A 9,927-nucleotide genomic window follows, 5' to 3' on the forward strand; every position below is an offset into this window, starting at 1 on the left:
GGCACGGTATGGCACGTTTTCCCCGCTGCACTAGTTACGAGGTCATCCAAGTTTAAGGGATGTGACTTTTTCCTGGACGAGTCACAGTTCTTAAACTGTGTTTATGTCATGTTGATGTTTGTGTCTGTTGAACACTGTTTATGTTGTTAGGATGTGTTTCTGTTGAGACATTGTTATGGGATTTTACTTTTCAAACCTAATTTAATGGATGATCTTGCATGGTTTTTATTTCATATAGCTTTGTTATGATTAAGCTATGGTGTTAAGAAGTCACACCAAAATTAACCACGCTTCCGCAAAGCCAGGGTGTGACATATAATAACTAAGATAATCTCTTAAACAAGTGCAAAAGTGCGAAAATAATCAAAGGTTACACTACACACGAGTCGGATCCAAGTGATTCATCTTGTCTATCTGTTTTTAATTTTATTTTATTTTTCAGCATTTTAGTTAGTTTTATTTTCTTAGTTTAAAAACCTTTTTTTCTAACATTTTGATTTGATTAGACGTTGAGGATAAACCGGTACTAAAAGCTCTTGTGTCCTTGGACGACCTCGGTATCTTACCAACACTATACTACGTCCACGATGGGTGCACTTGCCCATATGTGTGTTTAGTGTTAGTAAATATCGTGTTTTATAAATTTAAAACTTGGCTAAAAAGTGTAAAAAGGGCTTAAAATATATACCTAAAACATGTACACACTGACACGCATCAGTGGTGGGTGTTGGTGTTGTAGTGGTGGTGGAGTGGTGGCAAAGTGAGAGAGAAGTGGTTTGCCAAGGGATGCCTTTGAAGTGAACCAAGCACCCCTATTTATAGTCAGAACAGTACCCCAGCCATGGCCCCGTGTCCAGCTTCTTCTCTTCCTTCTTTTATTGCAGCTGTCTGTAGAGGGCCCCACACGACCCCTTGGCTTCTGGACATGACCTCGTGGTCAATTCTTTGTTGTACTATCAAGATTCTACAAATATGAGAGTTGGCCACGCCCCATGGTGAGCTGGACACGGCCCCGTGGTGGGCGTAGAAGCTTATGCAGGTTTTATCTTGTTGTGTGAGGTCTGACCACGGCCCATGCCTAGCTGGGCATGGCCCCGTGGTCAGCTCCTGTTTTTTTGTCCTGGGAGATGCTGCCGAGGGGTCGGGCTTGTCATATTATTCCTTCTTCTTGTAATTATGTTGGTTTTTGGCTGCTTATTTGTTCCTTTTGTTCTTTTAAGCTCATTTGGTCCTGTAAATTCATAAGGAAGAAAGAAACGCGCTTTTTCCAATATTAGTACTAAAACATGGTTGGTTTTATGCCTCTATTGATGTAATTTATATGTTGCATTTTATACACATCAGCTATTCGCATGCAAAGCTGAAGCGTTATTGAAGCTCAATCAGTTGGACGATGCAGATTCGTTTATTTCATATTTGCCGAAATTTGAAGCAAGTAATAGCAGCCTGTTGTGTACGCAAATGAAGTTATTCGGGATGCAATCTGAGGCGTACGTTTTGTTCGTTCACGCTCAGATTGATTTGTCATTGGGAAGGTGATTAGTCTTAACGTTTCGATCTTCAAAAGTTTTCTATTATTAATATTATTGTGATCTTGTTGTTGTTAAAAGTTTTCAAGGGGAAGTTAAAAGGAGAACGAACTAAAAGAGGGGTTTTGCTAAGTTACTTTGTGAAGTGGGCAATGTGTTAAAAGAATTTGATGTTGCAATCGTATCTGGAGCAGATGTGCTCAGGAAAAACATATTGTTCTCGAAATAGGTTATTGTATCATAAATATTATTGTAATGAAACTAAATGTGTATTTATATCAAACTTATAGCTATTCGCATGCAAAGCTAAAGCGTTATTGAAGCTCCATAAGTTGGACGATGCAGATTCGTTTATTTTACATTTGCGGAAATTCTAAGCAAGTAATAGCAGCCTGTCGTGTATGCAAATGAAGTTATTCGGGATGCAATCTGAGGCGTACATTTTGTTCGTTCACGCTCGGATTGATTTGTCATTGGGAAGGTGATTAGTCTTAACGTTTCGATCTTCAAACGTTTTCTATTATTAATATTATTGTGATCATGTTGTTAAAAGTTTTCAAGGAGAAGTTAAAAAGAGAACGAACTAAAAGAGGGGTTTTGCTAAGTTACTTTGTGAAGTGGGCAATGTGTTAAAAGTATCTGATGTTGTGATCGTATCTGGAGCAGATGCTTATGCTCAGGTAAAATATATTGTTCTCGAAATAGGTTATTGTATCATAAACATTATTGTAATGAAACTGAATGTGTATTTATATCAAACTTATAGCTATTCGCATGCAAAGCTGAAGCGTTATTGAAGCTCCATCAGTTGGACAATGCAGATTCGTTTATTTCACATTTTCCGAAATTTGAAGCAAGTAATAGCAGCCTGTCGTGTACGCAAATGAAGTTATTCGGGATGCAATCTGAGGCGTACGTTTTGTTCGTTCGCGCTCAGATTGATTTGTCATTGGGAAGGTGATTAGTGTTAACGTTTCGATCTTCAAAAGTTTTCTATTATTAATATTATTGTGATCTTGTTGTTGTTAAAAGTTTTCAAGGGGGGGAGTTAAAAGGAGAACGAACTAAAAGAGGGGTTTTGCTAAGTTACTTTGTGAAGTGGGCAATGTGTTAAAAGAATCTGATGTTGCGATCGTATCTGGAGCAGATGTGCTCATGTAAAACATATTGTTCTCGAAATAGGTTATTGTATCATAAATATTATTGTAATGAAACTGAATGTGTATTTATATCAAACTTATAGCTATTCGTATGCAAAGATAAAGTGTTATTGAAGCTCCATCAGTTGGACGATGCATATTCGTTTATTTTACATTTGCCGAAATTCGAAGCAAGTAATAACAGCCTGTTGTGTATGCAAATGAAGTTATTCAGGATGCAATCTGAGGCTTACATTTTGTTCGTTCACGCTAAGATTGATTTGTTATTGGGAAGGTGATTAGTCTTAATGTTTTGATCTTCAAACGTTTTCTATTATTAATATTATTGTGATCATGTTGTTGTTAAAAGTTTCCAAGGGGGAAGTAAAAAAGAGAATGAACTACAAGAGGGGTTTTGCTAAGTTACTTTGTGAACAGGGCAATGTTGTAAAAGAATCTGATGTTGCGATCGAATCTGGAGCAGATGCTTATGCTCAGGTAAAATATATTGTTCTCGAAATAGGTTATTGTATCATAAACATTATTGTAATGAAACTGAATGTGTAGTTATATCAAACTTATAGCTATTCGCATGCAAAGCTGAAACGTTATTGAAGCTCCATCAGTTGGACGATGCAGATTCGTTTATTTCACATTTGCCGAAATTCGAAGCAAGTAATGGCAGCCTGTCGTGTACGCAAATGAAGTTATTCAGGAGAAATCATCAGGCATGCTTCGAGCCTTCTTCTAATGATGGCTTTTTGAGATGACGTCATCCAAATCTGAAACTGCAACAGTATAGCCTTTCAATCAGGAGGCTATGTAAGTGTTCTTATGACTCTTTGTGATATGTTACAATTATCTAATAAATATCATGATACTTTTGTTGTTTTCCTTAATATTTCATGATATTGAGCAGATATCTTACTGGCTACTGAATGAGCCATTTTCAGACAGCTTTCGAAGTATCCATTTTGTATTATCATTATTATTATAATTAAATGTGTAGCGTACATCTTACCTTTTGTATTTATATCTTTGAAATAGTCAACATGAACTGAAGAAACATGGAATTAGGGCTGAAAATAAAGCAAGTTGCATTGGAAGCTCAATCTTGGCATTACAAAGCAAAATACGAGTCAGTAGCAAACACCCTCAACAACAATCTTTAACAAGTTATCGGACAAATGCCCATACAAGCAAAATAAGGGTATGGATATAGCGAGGTAGATGATGCCGCTTCTTATACAAATGTAAATGATGCTTTGGGGAACCCAATACCAACCGAACATTTTCTGACAACACAAAACACCTATCTATACTTTCTATTAAAACTAGGTTAAAACCCCGTGTATTACACGGGTCGAATAAATGAATTTTATATACCAAATAATAAAACAATATATCTTTAACAACCTCTTTTATTGCACGAGTTGAATAAATATAATTTTATATATTAAATAATAAAAAGTTATATCTATAATAAGAACCATATTGTACGGGTTGAATAAATATAATTTTATAAACAAAATAAAAAAGTTATATCTTTAAAACCGCTTGCTTTACACGAGTTGAATAAATATAATATTGTTTATCAAATAATAAAATAATACATCTTTAAGAAACCTCATTTATTACACGGGTTGAATAAATGTAACTTTATATACCAAATAATAAAAAAGTTACATCTTTAAAAATATGTGTATTACACGGGTTGAATAAATGTAATTTCCGTTACTAAATAATAAAAAATATATATCCTTAAAAAACACCGTGTATTGTACGAATTGAATAAATCTAATTTTATATATCAAATAATAAAAAGTTATATCTTAAAAAACCTCATCTATTACACGGGTCGAATAAATGTAATTTTGTATAGTAAATAATTAAAAAGGTATATCTATAAAAACCACGTGTATTAAACGGGTTTAATAAAAAGTTTCGTAAAATCTATTTGATACCAAACTAAACAAAACGTTCAAATATATAGTTAATATCAAGAGTAAATTACGATTTTGGCCCCAGTGGTAATATCACTTTTACTCTTTTAGCCAAAAAACGAATCTTTTAACATCTGAGTCCACAACGTCTTTTTTTCTAACCCTTTTGGCCCCTACCAAAAGGGTTAGAAAAAAAAAGACGTTGGGATCCAAAAGGGTTAGAAGAAAAGACGTTGGGATCCAAAAGGGTTAGAAGAAAAGACGTTGAGGGCTCAAATGTTAAAAAATTTCTTTCTGGGCTAAAAGGGTAAAAGTAATATAACCACATGGGCCAAAATCGTAATTTACTCTAATGTCAAATTAGATAACTAAGTTTGAATTTGAAGTAAATAGATAAATATAAAAGTAATAATTAAACTAAATAATATTTAGTAGAAGGATTATCTATAATTAATTAAAAGAGATTAAATTAAAATTATAATTATCCATAAAACATGACTTAATATAATGACAAGTGTGTCAAAGTGGTTTCTTTTATTATATCTATTGTGTTATGCATGGTTTTTTAAAAACGAATACTCTTTGCACACGGATTTTACTACTAATCTATACATATAATAAAGTAAACCAATGTGTGACACGTGTCATTAATTGAAGGCACCTATTTTTGGGTTTTCCCGCCTTTCTTTCATATTTATTTTCTAATAATTTATCTTCTAATTTGTAGATAATATTAAATAGAAAAATGTTTTAGTAATTGTAGATAATATTAAATAGAACAATGTTTATCTGATAATTATAAAATTTAAAAAGGGTTTCACGCTTTTTTGGATTTTATTAAAATTCATGACTACATTATATAATTATAAGCTTGAATATATGTGTAAAAATTAAAAATTTTATTCTTCAAAAATTCAGTAACATCCGTACTCTATATATACATTTAGAAAAACTTTAAAAAAATTGTAGATAATAATACTAAATAGAAAAATGTTAATTGAATAAAAAAAATACAGGATATCATCAAATGTATATCGATTAATTAAATGAGTATACACATGCATGGGCGGTGATAAGGGTGTGTGGGGAGGACCACCGCACAGGGTCCGTGATTTCGATTGGCACGTGTTTTTATAAAAAAATCCGATATATATGTTAATTTTTTAAATAGTATACCTTTATCAACTCAAAGATATGCTCATTTACAAAACAATTTTTATTGTTTGGAAGTTAGCCCATTGACATTAGCTTTAGTGAGCCAAATACCCATTTAATTTTAAAATTAAATAATAATAATAATAAAACATTACGGAAGAACAAAATTTTTCGAATTTTTATTGTTTGGAAGTTAGCCCATTGGCATTAGCTTTAGTGAGCCAAATACCCATTTGATTTTAAAATTAAATTATAATAATAAAACATTAAGGAAGAACATATTTTTTCGAGCTCAAACAGGGTACATGAATTCTCAGAAACGCCTCTGTACACATGCATGTTGCAAAAGTCGCTAGGCGCTCCCTAGTCGGTCGATCAGGGAGTTGAGAGTACTCGGTCTTGGCGGAGAGTACTCGGGGAGTACTCGGACATGTTAAATTGTAAAGAAATTACTTTTTAGAGAATAAATAATGTCAGATAACATAAATTTACTAATATTTATAACAAAATATGTGAAAATGATATTCATTCCTTAATAGGATAGGCATAGAAATTATGTTTTATTATTATTCAAGTCAAACTAGGCCCGAGTTGACCTACTAGATCCAATTCTGGCCAATGTTGACTGCTTTTGACCGACTCCGAGTAATTAGGCGGAGTTGAAGAAAGTCGCCTCGGCAGCCTACCTTGTAGCGATTACTCGGGAAGTACTCGGCCTTGGAAACCTTGTTTTACAACCATGTACACATGTATGAGATTTTTTTTACTATTATTATTAGTTTTATTATTTATCAAAAATATATAAATGTCTCCGTCTTTGATTTACATTTACAAGAATATTTATTATATAATTTAAATTGTTCAACCCGTGTAACACACGGGGAATAATAAAATAAAATCAGGTTGTATCTATTCTCCTCCTATCCTAAGATAGACGACATCAACACCAACAATTCCCCACACCCGAGTATCACAATGTCAGACCACCGCTACTCATTCCCAGCAGCACTCACCCTCATCACAATCCTCTTCACATCTAGGGTTCAATCGATCGGAGTAAACTGGGGCACCAGTGCATCCCACCCTCTGCCGCCGTCAAAGGTTGTTGAGCTACTCAAACTCAACAAAATCACCAAGGTTAAACTCTTCGACTCCAACCCACAAGTCTTGGAAGCCCTCTCTAACTCCGTCATTGACGTCACTGTCGGCATTCCTAATTCCATGCTCCGTACGTTGAACTCTTCTGTCAAATCTGCTGAAAGCTGGGTTCATGATAATCTCACTCGTTACCTCTCTGCTCGTACGAGGATCGAGTATGTTATCTTTTTATTTCACCCCCTTTTTGTGGAATTAATGTGTGATTAGGGGTTTTAGACATGTTATAGGGATGTTTAGGGCTATTGGTTCCAGACCATTATAGGATGAATCAGACCCATGTTTTGGCCATAACCTTAGTGTTCCAATTTAGATAATATATTTAGTAGGAATTAATGCTATGTTTAAAGTATGAATATTGATATGCATATATTTCAAATATGAGTGAAGGAGCTTGGGTTAGGAAATTGCTTTGTAGTGTTTTAAAAGCGTTGAATGATGGTAAAGTTTCTGGCAGTATAGATTAGATGTGGTGGTAGTTTCGAGCCGTTTACTTATGAATCGGTCGATTTTGGGCTGCGCTTTATTCCAAACGGGTCAAATAAGAAAACACAGTGAAAGGGACAAGCCGAACAGTTGAAAGTTCCCATTAAGAACAATAATATTGTTCAAAGATTTGGATTATTCCTGTAATATAAATGTTTTTGTAACCTATTTATAAAATATTTTTTTAAATGATGGACAAAAGATTACTGTACTTTATAGATTATGCACGGGTTGATTTGCATTCTGGTTTATTTAAAACGGGTCAAATAAAAAAACACTAGTAAAAGGAACGAGTTGAACGGGATAACAGTTCCCATAGTCTATTTCTAATGCACAACGGGTCAAATAATAAAAACTAGTAAAAGGAACGAGTTGAACGGGTTAAAAGTTCCCATAGTCTATTTCTAATGCACACAACATTGTATCTTTATTCAAAGGTTTGGATCATTATTGTGATATAAGTGTTCTTGTAACCTATTTATAGAAAATAGCTTTAAGAAATGTACAAAAGATAGATCATTTTACACTTAGATGTGGGTTTGACTCGTTTACTTATGGATGGGTCAATCTGGGTTATGGGTTATTTCAAACGGGCCAAATAAAAAAAGTAGTAAAAGGGACAAGCTGAACAGGTTGAATATTTCTAGTACAAACAGCATCGTGAATCATTTTTATTCAATAATTGGATTATTGTTTGTAAAACAAACAAGAGAGACACAACTTTTGGTTGTAAACAACGCTTATTAAGTTGTACATAGAGGACACCTTGCGTATGTGATGTGCACGCCTCGCGCCTCTGCTTTTGGGACCTAAACACCTCATAGCGCTTTTTCAAACCAAGATGTATATACTCTTTAAGTAGAAGTACATTGTGTTTTTTAGTCTTATAATGTTGAAAAAAAAGGCTAAATACATTTGCAGGTACATTACCATCGGAGATGAGCCATTTCTCCAAAGCTACGGTTCACGGTTCTACCCTTTTGTGGTTGGTGCAGCCATTAACATCGAAGCAGCATTGATCCGAGCTAAACTATCAAAGAAGGTCAAAGTCGTCATTCCATGTAGCTTTGATGCATTCGGGTCAGAATCCGGTCAACCCTCAAAAGGACACTTTCGACCCGATATTAACAAAACCATGATTCAAGTACTCAATTTTCTTACCAAAACCCAATCTCCTTTCTTTGTAAACATCTCGCCTTTTCTTAGTTACTATCAAAACAAAAACATTTCACTTGATTTTGCTTTGTTCAAGGAAGCCGCACGTCCTCATAATGATACACATAGATTATATAAAAACAGCTTCGAGTTAAGCTACGATACTCTTATTACCGCTTTAACGGTTGCAGGGTTTCCGAACATAGACATTGTAATCAGCCAAATCGGCTGGCCGACTGACGGAGCTCCTAACGCTACAGTTTCAAACGCTGAGATATTCACAAAGGGTATTTTAGACCATTTCCGTAACAAAAAAGGGACCCCAATTCGGCCTCGGGTGATGCCACTAGAATTTTACATTCATGCTCTTTTAGATGAAGATCAAAGAAATATAACCGTGGGCAATTTCGAAAGACATTGGGGCGTGTTTACGTTTGACGGGCAAGCCAAATACCAGGTTGAATTTAGTCAAAGCACCAAAAGTCTTGTGAATGCACGTAGTGTGGAGTATTTCGCTTCTAGGTGGTGTGTAGTAAATAATAATATTGACATGTCGAATGCAACTGCACGCGCTATGGAGGCATGTACAAATGCTGACTGTACCGCACTTTCGCCGGGTAGTTCGTGTTTTAACCTTAGTTGGCCTGGTAACGTGTCGTATGCGTTTAATAGTTACTATCAACAGCATGATCAAAGGGCTGATAGTTGTGACTTTGGTGGGCTGGGAATGATCACAACCGTTGATCCATCGGTTGGTAAGTGTAGGTTCAATGTAGAACTAAAAGCTTCTTTTTCGGTTTCGCTTCTTGGGTCAAAGTTTGACTGTTCGTTGATGTTGATTGTTTTAATGGTTTGGTTGCTGTTAGAGAGGTTTTGATGGAAAAGTTGTATGTAGCAAGTAGATTAGTGTTATGGATTGTTGATGAACAACTTTGTTTTTTTTTTTTTTTTCCACTAATATTATGATTCTTCTTATGTGTTAAATGTTTATGTGTTAAATGTAATTCTAACGGTAGTTTCATTGTTTACATAATTGTAAGTAAGAGTGGAATCTGATGTAATCATGTTTATAGACTGAAACCTTTAAATATTGTGGCAGAAATGTAAAAAGTTATAAAGCTATAAAAATGAATAATAGGGTGGTCTGAGAATTCGCGTATCCTGATCGAACTTCAAAAAATGTGCTCTTCTGTAACGTTTTATTATTATTATTAAAAAAAGATCAAATTAGTATTGGGCTCAATAAACCTAATGTCAAGTGGGTTAAATCCTAAACCATAAAAAATTAGAGTTAACTTTCATTTTTTCTCCCTGTGATTTAGTCATTTTAACGGTTTTACCCCAATAGTTTAAAAATAGCCATTT

At 34.4% G+C, this 9,927-nt stretch overlaps 1 protein-coding gene across 1 annotated transcript; it reads left to right on the forward strand.

The window, feature by feature from the left end:
* The first annotated feature begins 6,693 nt into the window (after positions 1-6,693).
* Positions 6,694-9,501, forward strand: LOC110886292 (glucan endo-1,3-beta-glucosidase 9). The gene is made up of 2 exons (XM_022134072.2): positions 6,694-7,079; positions 8,329-9,501. Exons 1-2 carry the CDS (start codon positions 6,742-6,744, stop codon positions 9,437-9,439), a joined length of 1,449 nt encoding a protein of 482 aa, XP_021989764.1. The 5' UTR covers positions 6,694-6,741; the 3' UTR covers positions 9,440-9,501.
* Positions 9,502-9,927: the final 426 nt, after the last annotated feature.

Source organism: Helianthus annuus, chromosome 11 (genome assembly GCF_002127325.2).
Source record: "Helianthus annuus cultivar XRQ/B chromosome 11, HanXRQr2.0-SUNRISE, whole genome shotgun sequence".
Classification (NCBI taxonomy): domain Eukaryota; kingdom Viridiplantae; phylum Streptophyta; class Magnoliopsida; order Asterales; family Asteraceae; genus Helianthus; species Helianthus annuus.

Coding starts and splice junctions, on each gene's coding strand:
- LOC110886292 (XM_022134072.2), top strand. CDS start 6,742: ATGTCAGACCACCGCTACTCATTCCCAGCAGCACTCACCCTCATCACA. Junction 7,080..8,328: donor TCTGCTCGTACGAGGATCGA/GTATGTTATCTT, acceptor ATACATTTGCAG/GTACATTACCATCGGAGATG.